Here is a 22,586-nt window from a genome sequence, read left to right as displayed (position 1 = left end):
TCTCAAGTATTTTATTTTTTTAGGGGCTATTATAAATAGTGTTGTTTTCCTGATTTCCTTTTCATCGTTCTCTTTATTGGTGTATAGGAATGCAGCTGATTTTTGTATATTTGTCTTGTATCTTGCCACTCTGCTGAATCTTTCTATTAGTTCCAATAGTTTTCTTGTGAAGTCTTTTGGGTTTTCTTTGTATCATATCATCCCCAAATAGGGACAGTTTAACTTCTTCATTACCAGTTTGGATTCTCTTTATTTCTATATCTTGCCTTATCACTTTAGCTAGGACTTCCAACCCAATGTTAAATAGGAGTGGTGATAAAGGGCATCCTTGTCTTGTTCCTGTTCTCAAGGGGAATGTTTTCAGCCTCTCTCCGTTAAGAATGAGGTTGGCCCTTGGTTTAGCATATATGCCCTTTATTATGTTGAGAAATTTTCCTTTTATACCTATTTTATTGAGAGTTTTTATCAGGAACGGATGTTGGACTTTGTTGAAATCCTTTTCTGTGTCAATTGAGATGATTGTATTATTCTTTTATCTATGTGGTGGATTATGTTGATTGATTTTCTAATGTTGGACCATCCTGCATACCTGGTATGAATCCTACTTGGTTGTGGTGTATTATTTTTTTGATGTGGTGCTGAATTCTGTTTCCTAGAATTTTGTTGGGAATTTTTACATCTATATTCATGAGAGATATTGGGCTGTAATTTTCTTTTTTTTTTTTTTTTTGTGGTGTCTTTGCCTGGTTTTGGTATCAGGGTTATGCTCGCTTCATAGAATGAATTTGAAAGTATCACTTCCTTTTCTATGTTCCGAAATAGTTTGAGTAGTACTGGTGTAAGCTCTTCTCTGAATGTTTGGTAGAATTCTCTAGTAAAGCCATCTGGGCCAGGGCCATTTTTGGTTAGGAGTTTTTTTTTTACTACCTTTTCAATCTCTTCTTTTGTATGCATTAAAATTTTTTAATTCTTTTACAGATATTCTGTAATTTTTTTTCTTTTTCTCTTTGAACTCATACTTCTCTTTCATTTCCCCCATAGAATTTTATCCTAAAGTACTATATTTTTATGCATGAAAGTCTTGTTGCTGTCACATTTACCTGCAACAAAAATATGTTTTTTATAACAAAATTTTCTTTATTGAATTATTACAATCAGTAGTTCATAATTGGTCAGAATAGCTTAAATATTTTTTAAAATAATTATTAATCATAAACTTTGAGAATATGTCTCAAAATGAGATAAGACTTTTTTTCCCAATTAGTTCATGTATCTATGGATGAACTGAGTCAGTTCCTACTTTTTATTTTTATAGATGTAAAAAAAAAAAAGCACTGAGAAAATTGCTCACATAAACACATAGATAGGAATGGAAGGTATTTTATTTTAGCAGTAACAATTATTGAATTCCTTCTGACATAATATGCCAAAAATTACTTGATAACATGTCATCAAAAATTATTTTTAATGATCTGTCAGCTGACAGCTCAACAAGGTCCTCTAAATTTTGTAGAAAGCAAAGAATTGGAAACCATCTTAACTGGCAAAAATAATTCATTGCCAGATCATTAGAGTTGTTCACTTTTCTTTTTCTGGGAAATAAACCCAAAAAAAAGTTTTACGAAAATTTGTTTAATGACAGTTAAATATTCTTCTTACTCTTTCACTTAAACAACCCTATTGCCCAGTATATTCAGAAGAGTTAGGAAAAGCAGATTTGTTAGTTTTATGCATCTTTTCTAATGAAATATTTTTAACAAGGTGCTTTTATTATGTAATAGGTTTTAAATGTAGTTTTGTCAAAACTTTGGGGCTGCAGATTTACAAAAAAGAATTGATTTTGTAAGTCAAATAAACTTTTAATACACATCCCCAGGCCACTACCTTAGTTCCGAAAGTAACAAGAGCTGAGGGTGAGATGATTCCGTTTCCTCATAGATCTTGTTACAGTTACATGGGTTGGACCCTCTGGGCCTAATAATATTTACCATTTTAATGGAACATCCAGCACCCCCTTTAGTTAAGATACAGTGTTTTAGCATCCAAGCCTTTTTCTTTTTAATCTTTATTGAGATAAAATTCATAAAATGCATCTATTTAAAGTATACAGTTAGTGGCTTTTCACATGTTCAGCATTGTGCAACCATCCTCATAATCTAAGTTTAGAACATTTTCGTCACCCCAAAAAGACATACCCATGCCTATTAACAATCACTTCCCATTCTCTCCCCGCTCTTTTGTGCCTGACTTCTTTGACTTAGCATGTTTTCAAGGGTCATCCATGTTGTAGCATGTATCACTACTTTATCCTTTTTTATAGCTGAATACTATTCCATTGTTACAGATGTTCACATTTTATTTATCTATTCATCATTTGATAGACAGTGCTGTTATGAGCATTTGTGTATAAGTTTTTGTGTTGACATGTGCTTTCAGTTCCCTTGGGGTAAATACCTAAAAACGGAATTAACTGGGTCATATGGTAACTCTTCGTTTTCCACAGCAGCTTTACCATCTTACATTCTCATTGACAGTGTATAAGGGTTCTCATTTCTTTACATTCTTGCCAACAGCTCTTTTTGATCCAAAGCTTTTTCTATGAATAAAACATTGTTCTAAAATGAAAGTGGAGTCTAAAGCATGAGAAGAGGCAGTAAGGCTGCTCTCATGTAGTCATTGCAGCGTTCCTGTCAGCAGAGAGGCTCATCTACCATCCCATCTTATATCCAACTCAGCTCAAATCAGTTATGAGACTATCTTTTTCCTTTGTATTCCTAGGAAATTCTTTTCCTAATAAATAATTTTATCAGTACTCTACTTTCCTTTGCTGTAGCAGTGAATGTAAATAATTAACTGAGAATGATCAAAATAGTCCATGGACGCACCAGTCTTTTACCTACTGCCCTTTTTGCCACAATCTGGTAGACCATGCTCTGCCATTTCAGACACTAAAAGAACTCTGTACATTTTGTTTGTAAATTGCATTGAGAGAGGTAGTATCACAGTATTGTTTGGCAGCAGTTTTGTAATACTCTCGGGAGTAATGCATTCTATGACAATAGGAATGAAAGAAGAAATGTCATGAAGTTAAAATCATCTTGACTCCTCTCAACTTACTCTCAGTATATCTGAAATCAGAACATCCAAAAAAGGGCCAAAACACCTCACTCTTAATGTTATACTTCACCTTTGACAGAAATATGTGAAACACGTTAAAAACATGAAGCCCCATCAAGAGTTTCTGGTGTTTTGATTAAAAAAAACTTCACCCACACCCTCCCATTGCCCTCAAGTCAGTTCCAATTCACAGCAAACCTATAGGACAGAGTAAAACCACTGCCGTTGAGTCGATTCTGACTCGTAGCGACTCTACAGGACAGAGTAGAACCGCCCAGCAGAATTTCCAAAGAGCACCTGGAGAATTCGAACTGCCAGCCTCTTGGTTAGCAGCTGTAGCACTTAACCACTACGCCACCAGGGTTACCTAGAACTGCCTTATAGGGTTTCCTAGGCTGTAATCTTCATGGAAGCAGAAACTGCCATATCTTTCTCCCGCTGAGCGGCTGGTGTGTTCAAACCACTGACCTTTTGGTTGGCAGCCAAGCACTTAACCACTGCAGTAATCTAGTGCTGCTATAGCAGAAATACCACAAGTGGGTGGCTTTAACAAGAAGAAATACATTTTCTCACAGTTTAGGAGGCTAGAAGTCCAAAATCAGGACGCTGGCTCTAGGGGAAGGCTTTCTCTCTCTGTCGGCTCTGGATGAAGGTCCTTCTCTCTTTCAGCTTCTGCTCGTGGGCAGTCTTCATGTGGCTTGGCATCCCTCTTCCCCCATTTGTGCATCTTAGTTTGATTGTTTAGTCTCCTTTATATCTCAAAAGAGATTGATTCAAGATACAACAACTAATTTTACCTCATTAACATAAACAACCCATTCCCAAATGAGATTATAGCCAAAGGCATAGAGGTTAGGATTTACAACACACATTTTGGGGGAACACAGTTCAATCCATAACATTCCACCCTTTTGTCCACCAAAATTTGTGTGTGCGTGTGTGTGTGTGTGCTTTAGATGAAAGTTTACAGAGCAAATTAGTTTCTCATTAAACAATTAATACACATATTATTTTGTGGCATTGGTTGCCAACCTGTGACAGGTCAACATTTATCCCTTCTCGACCTTGGGTTCCCCATTTCCATTCATTCAGTTTTCCTGTCCCTTCCTGCCTTCTTGTCCTTGCCCCTGGGCTGGTGTGCCCATTTAGTCTCATATACATGGTTGAGCTACATGTATTATTGTTTGTTTTATGGGTCTGTCTAATCTTTGGCTGAAGAGTGAACCTCAGGAGTGACCTTAGTACTGAATTAAAGGGGTGTCTGGGGGCTGTACTCTCGGGGCTTCTCCAGTAAGTCTGGTCCTTTTTTGTGAGTTTGAAAAATTCATATTTTTGCTTCATGCAAAACACATTCACCCCATCGCGTCATCCCAAAAGTCTTAAATCAACTCCAAGTCTCAAATCTCATCTTCTGAATTATCTAAATTAAATGTGGGTGAGCCCTTGGGTGTATTCTATCCTGGGGCAAAATTTTCTTCATCTGTGAACCTGTAAAAGCTAGAATACAGGTTATCTGCTTCCAAAATACAATGGTAAAACAGGCACAAGGTATACATTTCCATAATAAATGGAAGAAATTGGAGACTGCAGTGGAGTGAATTACTTAATGTGGCTCTTCTAGCCATAGTCTTTGTGACTTTCATACAATGATTGGATGAAACTATGCAAATAAGGTGCTTGTGGCCCACCAAGGGGATTGGATAGCTTGCTGCTAATGCAAATAAGGTGTATGGAACCTGTGATGATTAAGGTTATGCGTCAGCTTGACTGGGCCATGATTTTCATTGAATTGGCAGTTGAGTAATGATGTAATTTGGCAGTTGTGTAATGATATAGTCATCTTCCATTTTGTGGTCTAATGTAATTGTCTTTTGTGATCTGATGTAATTATCCTCTATTTTGTGACATATTGTAAATCCTAGCTTCTATGCTTGTGGTTATGGCTCATTTGGGGGTGAATTCTCCATTATGTTAATGAGGCAGGATTAGAGTGGAATGTATCTTGAGTCACCGTCTTACTAGAGGGTGTGACTCAAATCACCACCCTTATTCAAGTCACATCTTACATCTTACAAGAGATGAAAGGAGAGAGAAGCAAGCTTGTGGGGGGCTACTACCACCAAGAAGAAGAGCTAGGAGCAGAGCTCATCATTTGGCCTGGGATCCCTGTGCTGAGAACCTCCTAGACCCAGGAGACAGACCTGTAGTATAGCAGATGGCAAGAAATGGCAACAAGCACAGCAGAGGACCGGCAGCAACAGAACCCGGAGGCCAGCGCGAGATGGTGTGGTGGGCTTCCTGGTCCATGGAGTGAGGTGGCTACAGTGGGTGTGCCAAGCCACAGAGCGAGAGAGCTGAGCACCTTTGGGCAGGAGGCTTCCTGGCCGACTGGGGTACCTCCAGGCACTTAGCAGAGCTAGGCTTGTCAACCCACGAAGTAAGAGAGTTGAGTGCCTTTGAGCTGAGGCTTTCTGCAGAGTGGGGTGTCCCCAGGCACTTATTGACAAAGCTAGAGATTTGGAATAGTTTCCTGAGCCAGGCAGAGGCTGGGCCAAGGGCCCAAGGGGCCGAGGGCCAGAGAGAGAGGCTTGCCTGCGGACATGGCTGAGAAGAGGCTGTCCTGATTGAGCTATATTCTGAGTCATTTCTGATCCTGAATTGTAACCTGCTACTTCCCTAATGAGGAACCTTGGTGCACAGTGGTCAAGCACCTTGCTGCTAAATAGAAGGTCGGCGAATCAAACCACACTAGCCACTTCTGTGGGAGAGAGATGTGGCAGACAGCCTTGGACACCCCAATGGCACACAACAACGACAATTTCGCTAATAAACCCCATAATCATGAATATTGTCTGTGAGTTCTATGTGGCCATTGCAACGGAGTATCAAACCCAGCAAAGAAGAGAGAGAGTGCCATGGGAGGGGTAACTGGTGTCAGAATTGCTAAAAATGTTGGAGAGATGAGGCGTGTCTTCCTCTACCTGATTGGAATCAACCTTGGGCTATTGATGCTAATAATGATTCTCTCTCACCCTTGTAAAGTTAAAAGAGGAGGTCAGACTATGCTGCCACCACGCCGTTTTTACAGAGAGAAAGAAGAGGTGATGGGCACCAAACAAGTCCAAAACCCAGCAGAACAATTTACATTAGCTCTTAAGGCTTGAAAATAATCCCCTGTTCTCTCAGACCGTCTAGGCAATGGCCTTGCCCTCCAGACTCTGGGTATTAGCCATGATCTCTAAATTTTGGGTGGAGGCCCCTAAGCCCTGGGCTTCAGGCTCTGCCTTCCAGGCCCGCTAGAATGGCAACTCTGCTCCATTTGCTTTGGTCGACCCCATTCTCCTAGTCCGTCTGGGTGGTGACCCCACCCCTTAGGCCCCAGCAGTCCCCATTATTCTGCCCCTTGGGCATGGTAGCCCCACCTCCTCAGCTTTGGGTGGTGGCCCTATCCCCCAACATACCTTAACAGCAGCCCCCACTCCAGAAGCAAGTTAATGAAGATCTGACTCTTTGAAACCTAGGAGGCAGTGGCCTCACCCTTTGAAATCAAGAAGACCTAGCTTCTCGTGCTCCTTTCAACAGTTTTGCTGATCTCTGAGCTGCTCCAGGATGGTCCTTTTCTTTTTCTTGGAGGACAACAGATGTGGCTCCTTTGGCTTGTTTCCTGCCTATAGAATTCCAAAGGCAGACAGCGTTCTTCCTTTCATTCTGTCTCTGTTACCTTCAGCCTAAGCTGATGGGTTTCCTGCTGTGGTAGTTGGTTAGGTCCATCAGTCACAGGCTTAATCTCTTTAACAAAAGATAGTGTAACCACATCCTTGGTGAACACTCTAGGACAAGTGTCCTTAGTTTGTACAACAAAATTTTCCAAAGCTCAGTTCTGTTTTCATTTTGCACAGTTCATTTGTAGGTCCATCTGTGTCTTCTTGCATTTTACTATAAGCGGCAAGGAGAAACCATACAGCCTCCTTAAGATCTCGCTTAGAAATCTTCTTAGCTAAATATCCAAGTTCATCACTTACAAGTTCTTTGCCACTGCATGAAAAACATCACCCTTCTTTCATTGTCCAGTCACATGTTCACTATTTTCTTTTAAAGCCTCACCAGAAGCACATTTAACACCCACATTTCTAGCAACTTTCTGTTGCTGGCAACATAATGTATTCTCTAAGACAATAGAGACTTTCTCTATGGCTCATCTCCCTTCGCTACAAGCCTTCACCAGAACTGTCTTTGACGTCCATAATTCTACCAACAGCCTCTTCAAGGCAATCTAGGCTTTTACTATCAGGTACCTTCCAGCCTACACCCATTACACGATTCCAAAATCGTTTCCACATTGTACGTATTTGTTAGAACAGCACTCCCACTTCTAGGTACCAAATTCTGTCTTAGTTATCTAGTGCTACTATAACAAAAATACTACAGGTAGGTGGCATTAACAAGCAAACTTGTTTTCTCACAGTTTAGGAGGCCGCTGTTGTTGGGTGCCATCAAGTCCGTTCTGACTCACAGCAATCCTATATACAACAGAACAAAATACTGCCCAGCCCTGTGCCATCCTTACAATTGTTGCTGTATTTGAGCTCATTGTTGCAGCTACTATCAATCCACCTCTTGAAGGTCTTCTTTTTCATTGACCCTCTCCTTTACCAAACATGATGCCTTTTTCCGTTGACTGATTCCTCCTGATAACACATCCGAAGTAAGTGAGACAAAGTATTGCCATCCTTGTTTCTAAAGAGCTTTCTAGCTACACTTCTTCCAAGACAATTTATTCGTTCTTTTGGAAGTCCATGGTATATTCGATATTCTTCGCCAACACCGTAATTGAAACGCATCAATTCTTCTTAGGAAGCTAGAAGTCTAAAACCACGGCTCCAGCTCTAGGGGAAGGCTTTTGCTTTCTGTTGGCTCTGGATGCAGGGCCTTGTCTCTTAGCTTCTGCTCTTGGACAGTCTTCTCATGTGGTTTGGTATCCCTCTTCCCACATTTCTGCTTCTTAACTTGCTTGTTTAATCTCTTTTATATCTCAAAAGAGATTGACTCAAGATACACCCTACACTAATCCTGCCTCATTAATATAACAAACACAACCCATTCCCAGGGGAATTATACCACAGGCATAGAGGTTAGGATTCACAACATTTGTTTGGGGTCGGGGGGATGGACGGATGACATGATTCAGTCCATAACACATACTATATTTTAATTTGTTTTGTTTGCTGTACTAAAGGTTTTCACATTCTAGAGCAATGCACCCTAGTAAAATTCAAGATGGATAAAAAGTAAAGGTTGGTGGGTGGGTGGGTGGGTGGTTTGCTTTTGGAAAGTGGGAGAAGGACAGTTATAAAAGGAAAATTACCAAAGGAGACCAGCAGGATGTTTTTACTGTAGGTATATTCTCAAACAGAGTCAGTTTTAGGAAAAAGTACATGTGAAAATTGAGGATCTAGAAATTGATTCCTTTAAAATCGTCTTTGCTCTTAGAAAGCAAAGTGTACCCTTAGAAAGTCTTTGTGAACACTTAGGGGAATGCATACTCTAATTTTAGACGACTGGTCTAAAAAGAAGTTGGAATGTGGTTTAAGAACTCTGAAAAGAGGTCTAAACTGGGGGCAAAAGTTGGGACCAGTGGGAATGATATATAAATGCCATTTAACACAATGAAAGTGAGATTCCTGAAGGAGATAATGTAGAATAGAGCCAAGCATTTTGGGAATGACTCTCACTTAAGGAAGAAGAAAAGGAGATGGAGAAATCAGAGGTATAAGAAGAAAACCACAGAAGTGCAAAGCTGTGAAGCTGACAGAGGGTTTTCAATAGAGATAGCCAACAATGAGGTGTGGCAGAGCCGGAGAGACTGGGGTCTGTAAAAAGGCCACTGTGTAGACCAACAGCAGTTGGAAGATCGCTACTGCCTGTTTTTTGGCCTTACCTGCCGCAGTCCCTTCAGAAACACAACTGCTCCCCCACCCCCCCAGTTGAGCCATTCTTTAGTTCTAGAACTAAACTGGAGTTTATCCTACTGATGTCAACAAAACCTGGTCCAAATTTAACTTGGATTTAGATACAAAGACAGAAACCCAACGGTTTTATTCCCCATCTTTCCTCCCTCTGATCCCCACCCCCTATAACTCATTGCCGTTATGGTCTTCTCTGTGTTTCCCTCTATCAACCCACACTCAGATATCTTTGTGCTCTAACTTTTACTTGTTCTCTGTCTTCCCTGTGGATAGGAGATAATTGGAACCTGGGGCAGTGGAGGGTCCGTGGAAGGCCAGAGACACTATAACAATTCCCTCCTTTCTTTAGTTTTTTCTTTCTTTATTTTTTTTTTAATTGCGGTAAATGTATATGTAACCAAACATTTGACATTTCTTCAGTCTTTACACGTACAGTTCAGTGACGTTAATTATGTTCATCGTGCTCTTCAGCCATCACTGATTTTGTTCTCAAGTTATACTATCACCTTTAACCAAAACTCAGTGTCCCCCCAGGCGTTGAGCCCTCTTTTCCCCCTCCTTCCTGCCCTACCCTGGTAACCACTAATAAACTTTGGTCTCTATACACTTGGCCTATTCTGGATGTTTCATATAAGTGGGATCATACAATATTTGTCCTTTCGTGGGTGATTATTTCACTTAGCATAATGTTTTCAGGGCTTATCCATGTTGTAGCATGTATCAGGACTTCATTCTCTTTCTTTCTTTAGATTTAAAGACTTTTAGAAAGCACTTTTGATAAAATGGTGGTGGCAAAAGCCAGAATGGGAGTGATGAGAATTCAATTGGATGTACGGTGAATTGGATAAGAGCACAAGAGAGAGAAAGAGGGGTGGAATGCCAGCCGGAGTGAACTGTAGAATCAAGAGAAATTTCTGTTGTTGTTAGGATTGGTGGTCCTAGAATATATTTAGAGACAGAAGGGGATTGAAAATATAAGGGGAGAAAAAATAGAGAAAATGAGCTCCCTAAATAAATGGGAGGCCAAAAGCAAAAGACCAGAAGAAGAGGAACACATCTGCCTTGGAGTCAGTCACATTCAAAATTAAAATCCAAATGTCTTCTACATGGGGAGAGTCTTGACACATCATGGGGTTGTCAACCAAAGTCACAAAACAATTTGTGTATTAACTGTTTAATGAAAAACTGATTTGCTCTGTAAACTTTCACCTAAATCACAATTTAAAAAAATATATACGGTGAAAGGATACAACTCTGACGCACACGTTCAGCCATTCAGTATCCCCTTGTTCTGTTCGAACAACTGCCCCTTGGTCTCTATGGACAGGTTCCCCTCACGAGCATAATTAAGTATTCTGGAATTCCCATTCTTTGCAATGTGGTCCGTAATTTGTTACGATCCTCACAGCCGAATGTCTTTGTGTAGTCAATAAAACACAGGTAAAACATCAAAAAAAAAAAAAAAAAGTCTTCTACATGATCTCTAAGGCTTTAGCTCCTTCTACTGCCCTGCAATCAACCTTTTTTTTGGTACATAGTCCAAATTTGGAAACACTGGTGGCCTAAATATATGTATGTTTCCTTAATCTTTTAAATAATGTTTTAGCCATCTCTGCTTTTAATCACCCTTTTCTTGGAGACAGGGCTTCTAACTTGTCTTTTCTACATGTTGTCTAGTTCTACCAAAACCAAAACCAAACCCAGTGCCATTGAGTCGATTACAACTCATAGCGACCCTATAGGACAGAGTAGAACTGCCCCATAGAGTTTCCAAGGAGTGCCTGGCGGATTCGAACTGCCGACCCTTTGGTTAGCAGCCGTAACACTTAACCACTGCGCCACCAGGGTTCCCAATCTAGTTCTACAGTCCTAACTTTTTGTCACTTGGTCCCATAGATAGGGTCTTTTCCGTCTCTCTTACCAGTCTTTTCTTTAATCCTTAACCTAACTTCCATTTCAGTCTTCGATTATATAAGCTACCAGTGACAATATTCAGCTTAAGACAACTTGGTCAGTAGGTTTGCATTGTGGAAAATCAGTGTTTAATTTTTGAAGATGGCTAAAACTATGTTTTCTTATAATACTTAATTTTGTGTTTGGGACTTCTTTCAGGTTTAGCATGAGTTTTAACAGACATAATCTGAAATACTATGTGTTACCCAAAAAGCCTAAAAAGGTGGCATTTGATTGCTTAGAATGGATCAGAAAGCATCACCCATGTGAGTACGCCATGTGAATTATGTCTAGAAGTGATAAATAAATGTCTTTTTAGTACCGCAGTAGAATATGTAAAATTGTGTATTAAACATTTCTTTTCTCGGTTTGATAGCACTAGCTTGCTTTTGGTAGAGGAGAATATTGCAGCTCTTTCAGTTCTAGAAATTGTAAAATCTCATTTGGTTTGATGACAATAAACTCTAACCAAAAATATATTAAATACTCTCTCCTACACACCTGTATTTTAATTCTTGGTTTTAGTGTCTTTTCTCTGGCTTTTAACGGCATATGAATTTTACAGTTCTTTGTTTTAGTGCTTTCTCCCAACTGTATCTGTCTTTTAGTTATATCAACTAAAATGAGATTCTGAAATTCATAGCAGTTTTCCCTGTAACCCCTTATCTACTTTTCTATGGAGAATTTTTTTGTTAAACATTTCTTTTTATTTTTTTTAAATTAGAAGACATGCTTATTTGAACAAATCAAACCATGAAGAGATATACCCAGAAAACCTCAGTTATTCCCTTTACAGGCCTATCTCTGCAAGGCAGCAAATATGAATAGCTTAGTGTGCACTTCTGTACCTTTGGCTGTGCCACAGAATTTTTATACCTTTTATTTTCTGATTTTAAAAATGACATACATTAAAAACAATAATAAATATAATAGATGCTCACCGAAGAAAATTCAGAAAGCAACAAAAACACAAAAAAATAAAGATAAACCTGACTCAAAGTTTTAAAAGTAAGTCATTGCTATTATTTTGGCTTATTTTCTTAAAATTTTGGCTTATTTCCTTAACTTGCGTGTCTGTATATATATATATGTATATAAAATGTTTGTACCCTTAATCTGCTTTATTTAATGAGCATCTTCCCATGCCTTTTGAAAACTTAGGAAATACCTATAATAGTTACAGTATATTTCACTTCACAATGTACTGTCCTAAGTGTTCTAATGTTAGCCATTAGGTGTTTTCTCATTTTTTTTAAGCGTAAGAAAACTTTTTGCGTAAATACGTGCACTGCTTCAAATTATTTTTCAGGTTCGTTTCCTAGAAGGAAACTGCGTCAAAGGGTATAAACATTTTTAAGAATCTTGATACATAGTGCCACATGCTTTCTAGGAAGTGTGTATAAAGGGCGCCTTCCTATTGTACAGCCGGTGCGAAGGAGGGGCCAGGACTTGTCAAGTTTCACCTAATGAGTCATTAACAAGATTGGGATTAAAAACCAAACCTCATTTCTAGTGCCCGTGAATTCCTTGCTTGGATTAGTCTGCCTGTGTGATCTTTCTCCACTGTAAGAAAACTGGGGAGATCTATTTGTGTTTCCTGTGTTTCGAAGGCCAGAGCCCTGGTGGCACAATGGTTAAAGTGCTCGGTTGCCAACCAAAAGATCAGAGGTTTGAAACCACCAGTGGTTCCATGGGAGAAAGATGTGGCTGTCTGCTTCCATAAAGATTTACAGCCTTAGAAACCCTATTGGGGCAGCCCTACTCTGTCCTGTAGGGTTGCAATGTGTTAGAATGACTCAGTGGCAGCATGTGGATGTTTCTAAGAACATAAGGCAAATTGTGTTGTTATTTATGTTAAAAGTCCTCATTTTGCAATACTGTTTGGTTTCTTGGCAGATGACTCAGGGATAATTTACTGCCTCTCCAGGCGAGAATGTGACACAATGGCTGAGACATTAAAGAAAAATGGCCTTGCCGCCCTTGCTTACCACGCTGGCCTCAGTGACTGTGCTAGAGATGAAGTGCAGCACAAGTGGATTAATCAGGATGGCTGCCAGGTACCAGCTTTCTAAATAAACAGATAAAAGGAAACATTCTTTTAGAGTGTACAGTATATGCACTCGCCCATGTAGAATGCAAACTATCTTTACCTTGAAGGTAGTAAATATCAGGTGGGGACTAAAAAATCAAATTTAATTTAAAACCTTTTTTTTATGACTTCCAAAGTTGCTTTTTTTCCTATAACATCAGGATTTTTTTATTGAGGTATAATTCATATGCCATAAAATTTGCTCCTTTAAAGTGTACAATTCAGTGGGTTTTTTTGTTTTGGTTTTTTTAGCATATTCATAAAGTTGTGCAACTATCACCACTATCTAATTCCAGAACATTTTCATCATCTTCAAAAATCAAATGGGAAAACTCTTTACCCATTGGCAGTTCAGTGTCCATTCTCCGCTCCCCGTGGTCCCTGGAGACCACTAATCTACTAACCACTACTAATCTATTAATCTGCCTCTATGCATTTACCTGTTCTGGACATTTCATATAAATGGACCCATATAATACATAGTCTTTTGTGAATGATTTTTGTCACAAAGCATAATGTTTTTAAGGTTCATCCATGTTGTAACATGTAACAGTACTTTATTCTTTTTATGACTGAATACTATTCCATTATATGGATATACCACATTTCGTTTATCCGTTCATCAGTTGATGTTCACCTGGGTTGTTTCCACTTTTTTGGCTGTTGTGAATAATGCTGGTATGTGGACATAAGTTTTAATTTCTCTTGGACATATACCTAGGAGTAGAATTGTTAGATCATATGATAACCCTATGTTTAACTTGTTGAGCAACTGCCAAACTGTTTTCCAATGCGACTGCACCATTTTACATTCCCTCTAGCAATGCATGAAGATACCCATTTCTTTGCTAACACTTGTGATTGTCCATCTTTCTTATTACAGCCATCCTAACGAATGTGATGTGCTATCTTATTGTGGTTTTGATGTGCATTTTCTTAGTCACTAATGAAGTGGTGACACAATGGCTAAGCGCTCAGCTGTTAACCAAATTTCAGCAGTTTGAACCCACTCAGTGGCTCTGTGGGATAAAAGACCTGGTGATCTGCTCCTATAAAGATTACAGCCTAGGAAACCTGTGGAATAGCTCTATTCTGCCCTATAGGGTCACTATGAGTTGGAATCAACCCCAACGGCATACAACAGCAACAGCAGTCACTAATGATATTGACAACCAGTGTCACAAAACGGTGTGTGTATTAACTGCTTAACAAGAAACTAATTTCACCGAAATCACAGTGAAAAAAAAAAAGTCACTAATGATGTTGAGCATCTTTACATGTGCTAATTGGACATTTGTATATCTTCTTTGAAGGAATGTCTATTCAAATCCTTTGCCCATTTTTTAGTTAGTTCATTTGTCTCTTCGTTGTCAAGTTGTAAGAGTTCTTTATACATTCTGCATACTATAACCTTATCAGCTATAAAGTTTGCAAATATTTTCTCCCATTCTGTGGATTGTCTTTTCACTTTCTTGAGAGTGTCCTTGGAAATTTTGATGAAGTCCAAGACAGAATTTTACTATTTCTCCCCTCTTTCGTTACTTGTGCTTTAGGTATCATATCTAAGAAATCGTTGCCTAATCCTAAGGTCACAAAGATTTATTCCTGTTTTTTTCTAGTAGTTCTACATTTTTAGCTCTTAAATTTAGGTCTTTGAGTTAATTTTTTTATATGGTCTGAAAAAGAGGCCCATCTTTATTCTTTTGCATATAGATATCCTGTTGTCACAGCATCATTTGTTGAAAAGATTATTCTTTCCCCCATTGAACTGTCTTGTTGAAAATAAATTGACTGTAAATGTGAGAGTTTATTTCTGGACTCTCAGTTCTGTTCCATTTATGTATGTATGTCCTTATGCCAGAACCACTCTGTCTTGATTACTGTAGCTTTGTTGTGAGTTTTGAAATCTGAAAGTACGGGTCCGCCAACTTGGTTACTCTTTTCAGCTGAGAAGAAATACAAATGGCTAAAAAGCATGTGAAAGATGCTCAACATCATTAGCCATTGTTGTTGGTGTTAGGTGCATCAAGTCGATTTTGACTTATAGCGACCAATAGGCCAGTGTAGAACTGCCCCATATGGTTTCCAAGGAGTGCATGGTGGATTTGAGCTGCCAAACTTTTGGTTAGCAGCTGTAGCCCTTAACCACTTCGCCACCAGGGTTTCCTGTGACAGAATAGAGGTGCCCCATCGGGTTTTCTTGGCTGTAATCTTTACAAAAGCTGATCCCCTGGTCTTTCTCCTGCAGAGCAGCTGGGTGGGCTCAAACCTCCAACCCTTCAGTTAGCAGCTGAGCTACAAATCAAAACAACAATGAGATACCACTTTTACCCCCACAAAGATGGCCGTGATCAAAAAAACAAACAATAGGTGTTGGCAAGGATGTAGAAGAACTGGCGCCCTCATCCATTGCTAGTAGAATTGTAAAATGGTGCAACTGCTGTGGAAGCAATTTAGAGGTTCCTTAAAAAGTTAAAAAAAAAAAATTTTTTTTTTTTAAAGTTAAATATAGAATTACCATATGTCCAACAATTCCACTCCTAGGTATATACCCAAAAGAATTGAAAGCAGGTACACAAACAGATACATGTACACCAATGTTCATTGCAGCAACATTTACAATAGCCAAAAGATGGCAACAACCTCAATGTCCATCAGCATATGAACGGATAAACGAAATGTGGTACATATATGCAATGCAATACTACTCAGCCATAAAGAGAAATGAAGTCCTGACGCATGTTACAACATGAATGAATCTTGAAAACTCATGGCTGCTGAGTGAAATAAGGCAGTCACAAAAGAACAAATATTAAATGAGTCAGAATTGACTCAGCTGCAACATTGTGGCTATGTAGGGGAATGTCCTTGTTTTAGGACATGCACACTGACGCATTTAGTGATGATGAGGCATCCTGTCAGCAACTTATTCTTAATGCTTCAAGATTTTTTAAAAAGTTCTTTGTACTTTCTTACCACCCTCCTATATTTTTGAAATAGAGAGAAAATGTTAAAGATCTCAAAATAAACCTAACAGATCTAGAAAACATTGTCATCAAAATACTTATTTGTAAATAATAAATGATAACAACACATATTAATAAATAAATAGCAAATGATAAATGTAATATAGCAAGTAATATAAAACCTAATATATGATCTTCATTGGAGGGAAAAGGACCCATTTGAAGTACAGGGCATTGGGAGGATCTCTGATTTATTAGAGCAACAAATTAGCAATGCCTAATATGCCTTCTCTCACTTTCCATTAAAATACTCACAAAGATACACAGCAAGGGAGAGCTGGCTGCAGATAAGAGAGAACCTTATGCTAAGGTCCAGAAAACATTCTCATTACTTGAAACATCGGTAGAAATGGGCTGAGAAACATTGTATTGTGTATTTGCTTAGTGTCTGAAGCAGAACAACAAGCAAGGCCATGGCAAAGTAGGAAGTCATGATGTATCGCTATGTCTACCTCAACTCCAAGACAGAGGATGTCTCTGATCAAAGTAATAAGCACCAGCCTCTCTACCGCATTGGAACTATTTATTGGTCCAACTCGTCTCCTCCATCCCCTTTTGAGCCTTTTCTTTATTAACCCAGTAGATCAATTTCTGAGATGACAAATTTGCCATCACCTAGTAGACCAAGAGGGAAATTGAGAGCGCTCTAGAAATCCCATATTGTGGCAGATGTCTTGAATAGATCATGCTAACTACAAGGGTGTATTTGGGGAAAACAATGGGTAATTTTTGGAGCCTATCTCAGCTCAGAAAAAAATAAAATAACCCTAAAGATTCAGAGGAAAAATATTTCTCAAAATAGTTTTTTAATGCAAAAAAGGAAAAGATCTTAGAGGGCATTAGCCTAGTATCCTCAGAAAGATGTAAGAAGACTTGGTTTCTATGAGCTAGAAAGAGTTTGCCATAGGAGGTGACGGGGTGAGATGAAGAGAGAAATAAAAATGCAATTTATCCAAATAAGAAAATTCATCCCTTCCAGAGCAAAGGAGAATGAAGAAAACCAAAGACACAAAGGAACTATTAGTCCAAAGGACTAATGGACCACATGAACCACAGCCTCCACTAGCCTGAGCCCAGAAGAACTAGATGGTACCCAGCTACCACCACTGACCACTCTGACAGAGATCACAATAGAGGGTCCTGGACAGAGCGGGAGAAAAATGTAGAACAAAGTTCAAATTCACAAAAAAAGATCAGACTTACTAATTTGACAGAGAATGGAGGAGCCCCAAGACTATGGCCCCTGGACACCCTGCCAACTCAGAAATGAAGCCACTCCCAAAGTCCACCTTTCAGCCAAAGATTAGTCAGGGCTATAAGACAAACAATAACATACAAGAGGAACAGGCTTCTTAGTTCCATCAAGTATATGAGACCAAATGGGCAACAACACCTGCCCAAAACAAAGACAAGAAGGCAGGAAGGGACAGGATAACAAATGGCTGCAGGGAACCCAGGGTAAAAAGGGAAAGGAGAAGAGTGCCAACATAATACAGGGATTACAATCGATGTCACGAAACTATTTGTATATGAATTTTTTAATGAGAAGCTAATTTGCACTGTAAACTTTCCCCTAAAGCACAATAAAATTCTTAAGAAAAACAAAGCTAATAGCAGAATTATTTATCAAGACACAAACGGGCCAATTCAGGACAGACATTTGAATCTGTGAATAAACTTAAGAATGCAAACAAACAAAAAAAAAAAGATGAAAACTGAGAGAAAAAAAGAAAAATGATACAGGCGATAGAGAATGGGGATACAGCCCAAGAATAATAAGTGTTCCTAAGGAAGAAAGCAGGATAGTCAAAACAGATAAAATAATCAAAGGTATTATAAATAAATACATAACAAATTTAATGGATTTACCCCAAAATCATCAGAGAAAACTCATATGTAGACATAGTTCAGCAAAATGGCTTAACCTAGCTAAAAGAAATTACATTATATGCATGAAGAGAGAAGAAATACATTACAGAGAACAAAATCTAGATATACCTAAGACTGCTGCACTAGATACAAAAAGCAGGGAGGACTGTCTTGAGTCAAGAGAGGAGACTGGAACTGACAATTCCATACCCAGCTCATTGTCACAAGTTCAGAAAACATATCATTCATTTATCTGAATGATTATCTGAAATAATTACAGGTGTCAGTCTTCCCAAATTAATTCATGTATTTGACTAATCAAAATTCCAGCACTTTTTTTCCCCTTGATAAACTTTCTAAAATTTACCTGGAAGAATATCAAGTAAGAATAGCTAAAGGAACATGGCAGAAAAATAACTCATGAACACTGGGTTTGCAGTGCATTATACACAGATCATTAGGGCAGAGAATCCAAAATTAGACTGGAATACATGTAAATGTTTAATATATGATAAGGAAAGCATTAAAAATGAATGAGGAAGGGAAGGATTTATTCAGCTAGTGGTATTGGCTATATGATGGGGGGGATTGTTTTAGATCTTCAAATTAAAGTAAATCACAGATAAATAAAGGTATTGGTATTTTAAAGTGTAGGACCTCTGAAAACTAGGGAAAATTTCTACAGCAAACAATATCAATAAAGAGCTTGTAAAAATTTTGATAAGAAAAACATGCGTCTCAATGAGTAAATGAGCCTAAGCTATAAACAGACGATTCAAAAGGAGGACATATGAATGGCTAAAAACAATTGTTCCTTAAAGTTCAACTTTGCTAGTAATCAAAAGGATTTAAATATAAAACCACAAGAAACCATTTTTTACCTCAAATTAGCAAACTTCTATTTAAGTGTTGATGACAGCGCTTTAAGAGGCAAATGTAGTACATACTCTGGAGAGCCAGTTCTGGAAAACAATATGGCTGGCTGACTATATCAATCACTCCCAGTCTGAAATGTGGACGTAAAATTTACATCAGTGTTGTTTTTGATAGTGAAATATTATAAATAGCCTAAATGTTCTGAGAGAATGACTAAGTAAATTATGGTACATTCCTCCCATTAAAAATGGCTTTTGAATACTTTTTTAATGATATGAAGATGTTCAGATGCTAATGATGGGGGAGATAGGGAAGCATAGAATTCAGAAGTGTACAATCTCTATCATGTAAAAAAGGAAAATTGAGTAGAAAAAAAAAAAAAGACAAGGAAAGAATGAACAGAAGAAAGCCAAGAATGAAATAGTCTAGAAACTAAGAATGGCTCTCCTAATCATGTAATTAAGAGTGATTTTTCTCCATATTCTTTAAATTCATATGTATATAGGCATAGTTGTTAAGCCCTCAGATGCTCCACAGAAAAAAGATATGGCAGTCCGCTTCCTTAAAGATTTACAGCCTTGGAAACCCTGTGGGGCAGTTCTATGAGTCAGAATTGACTTATTAGCAAACGGTTATATACATATATATATATATATGTATCTTTGATTTCTTTTTTTTTAAATATGGTAGAAAGAATTGGTGAAGTAGGGGTTTTTTTGTTTTTGTTTTTTTGTAATTTTTTAAATCAAACTGTGAAGCTGTCAGGATAGCTAATTCTTAGTCAAGGTATAATGTTAACCTACACCAACACCAACTAGACACCCTTGATCTTGTTAGATTTGTGAGATAGAATAAAACTTCGTTGGTTTTCTTCACAAAGAAATGATTGTTGCCTGAAGTTTCAAAAAATAACGCAGAAATAAAGAAGGAAATAACAACTCAGCAAAGAAAGTTTTGCCAATTAGAAGAAATAAGAGCTTTCAGAAAGAGTTGACGTCATCCTGACCTCATTTGGACCCTGCAGACTCTGCCGCAGAGTTGTGTGCCCACATCAACCTTTGGAAACGCACCAGGCTCAGGGTAACCCAGCTGACCAGCTACAGCTTCTCACCATACAGCCACCGTAGAACCCATAGTAGACTTTCCCTTTCAAGGAGGTTTGACTTTGATCAAAGTGCCTAGCGTGCAGGCCGCTGTCATTCTGCGTTGATAAATGTACCCATTTATTGTGCACATATTCCATAGCTTGCAATTCCTTTCTCTGGTACTCAGTTACTGAAATCATGTCATTAGCCTCAGTCTGGCTGCCAGATATTTCAGTAGCTTTTGAAATACTGTTCTTGCAGCAGCGATTCATTTTTTTAAGTGCTAAAAAAAGACTTGCAGCTTTATTTGTATAATGTAATTTTGCCTAGAGATATAACGTTTTTGTCTGGGTTAAATAGGCCCTAAATTTGCAACTGAAATGGATATTCTTAAAAATGATTTTTTGCTAACAATCAATTTATCAAACTGCTGAATTTTAACTATCACCTTGCAGCCATCAAGTAATGGGCCACGATCCACAGTCCCCAGACTTTTTTTTTTTTTTCAGTATAAGCAACTCCTCAGTCTTTTACCCACATGAGCTTCAACAAAAATTTTACAAGTTTTGACTTTGACATCAAATGATGAATAAAAGGAGTTGGTGTCTAGTAATAAGGTATCCATGCTTGATGATTCTAAATGTTTTGTCCTTCATAGTTTTTAATAACAAATATGTAAAAAGCAAGGATAAAATTGTTACCAGGCACATGAAATATAAAGAAATAATTAGTGACAAAAGCAACAAAAGGGGGAGGAAAGTAATGGTGTAGATCTAGAATTTCTTGTATGTTACTGAAGTTAAGCTGGTGCCAACTTACCTTAGAATGTTGTAAATACAAGCTCTTAAATGAAATAGTCATGGTAACCACTAAGAAAATATGTAAAAAACATAACACAAAAGGAAAGGCGAAGGGAACCAAAAAGGGTCACTACAATAAGCCAATAAAACACAAAAGCAAGCAGTAGTACAGGACAAAGATAAAGAAGGCTTAAGACGCACAAAAAACAAATAACAAAATGGCGGAAGTCATTTCTTATCAGTAATTACAAAGAATGTAAATGGACTAAATGCTCCCACCAAAAAAGTAGAGAGTAGCAGAATGGATAAAAATATATGATCCAGCTATATGTTGTTTATAAGAGACACCTTGAACCCAAGGACAAAAATAGATTGAAAGTGAAAGAAGGGAAAAAAAGTATTCTGTGCAAATAATAACCAAAAGAGAGCTGGAGTGACAATCTTAATATCAGACGAAGTAGACTTTAAGTCAAAATCTGTTAGAGATAAAGATGGACATTATATAGTGATAAAAGGGTCAATTAAGATTTAACAATCGTAAATATATATGCACCCAACATCAGAGCACCTAAGTATATAAAGCAAGCACTAATAGAATTGAAGGAAGTAATAGTACTACAATAATAGTTGAAGACTTCAATACACCACTTTCAATGTTGGACACAACATCTAGAAAGAAGATCAACAAGGAAACAGAGGACCTGAATGACACTATAAAGCAATTATATTTAACAGGCATATTTAGAATAGTCCACCCCAAAACAGTACAATATACATTCTACTCTAGTGCACATGGATTGTTCTCCAGGATAGATCACATTTTAGGTCACAAAGCAAGTCTTGATAAGATTAAAAACATTGAAATCTTACGAAGTACTTTCTCTGATCACAACGGAGTAAAGCTAGAAATCAATAACAGAAAAAAACCTACACAATACACAAACGTATGGAAATTAAACAATACACTATTAAACTACTGAAGAGTCAAGGAGGAAATCAAAAGAGAAATCACAAATTTCTTAGAGTCAAATGAAAATGAAAGCACAACATACCAAAACTTATGGGATACAGTGAGGGCAGTACTCAGTCTGTAGATTCAGCATAATCCCGATCAAAATTCCAACATTCTTCCTTACAGAAATAGTAAAACAAATCCTCAGCTTTATATGAAATGATGAGAGACCTTGAATAACTAAGACAATGTCAACTGAAAGAGAAGAACAAAGTAGGAGGACTCACATGTCCTGATTTTAAAACATACTCTACAGCTACAGTAATCAAAACAGCCTGGTATTGGTATAACAATAGACACAAAGACCAATAGAATAGAATTGAGAATCCAGAAATAAACCCAAGTGATTTTTGATAAGGGTGCTAAGTCCATTGAATGGGGAAAGAAGAGTCTCTTCAATAAATGGTGCTGGGAAAATTGGATTTCCACATGCAGAAAAATGAAATAGGATCCATGCCTCACATCATACACAAAAACAAATTTAAAATGGATTAAGGACCTAAATGTACAAATTAAAACCATGAAATTCTTAGAAGAACAAGCAGGAGCAACACTGTCAGGCACAGCTGTCAACAATGAATTATCTCCTATAATAACAAAAGCACAAAAAGCAAGACAAAATAAATAAATGGGACATTGTAAAAATGAAAAACTTTTGTTCATCATAAGACTTTACCAAAAAAGTGGAAAAACAAGCTACCGACTAGGAGTATATCTTTGAAAACCATATATCTGTCAAAAATCTAATAACCAAAATATATATAAAACTTCAACAGCTTAACAACAAAAAGGC

The 22,586-nt window shown here is 37.8% G+C and overlaps 1 protein-coding gene across 2 annotated transcripts in view; it reads left to right on the top strand.

Annotated features, from left to right (window-relative positions):
* BLM (BLM RecQ like helicase) overlaps positions 1–22,586 on the top strand; it is a 107,448-nt gene that overhangs the window by 55,758 nt on the left and 29,104 nt on the right. For both annotated transcript variants that reach the window (XM_003413875.4, XM_023553001.2), the window contains exons 13-14: positions 11,196–11,302; positions 12,933–13,093. In XM_003413875.4, coding sequence (XP_003413923.1) covers positions 11,196–11,302; positions 12,933–13,093 — 268 coding nt within the window. The remainder of the gene's footprint in view (positions 1–11,195; positions 11,303–12,932; positions 13,094–22,586) is intronic.

Source organism: Loxodonta africana, chromosome 13, assembly GCF_030014295.1.
Source record: "Loxodonta africana isolate mLoxAfr1 chromosome 13, mLoxAfr1.hap2, whole genome shotgun sequence".
NCBI lineage: Eukaryota > Metazoa > Chordata > Mammalia > Proboscidea > Elephantidae > Loxodonta > Loxodonta africana.
This window is presented reverse-complemented; position numbering and strand designations above follow the sequence as displayed.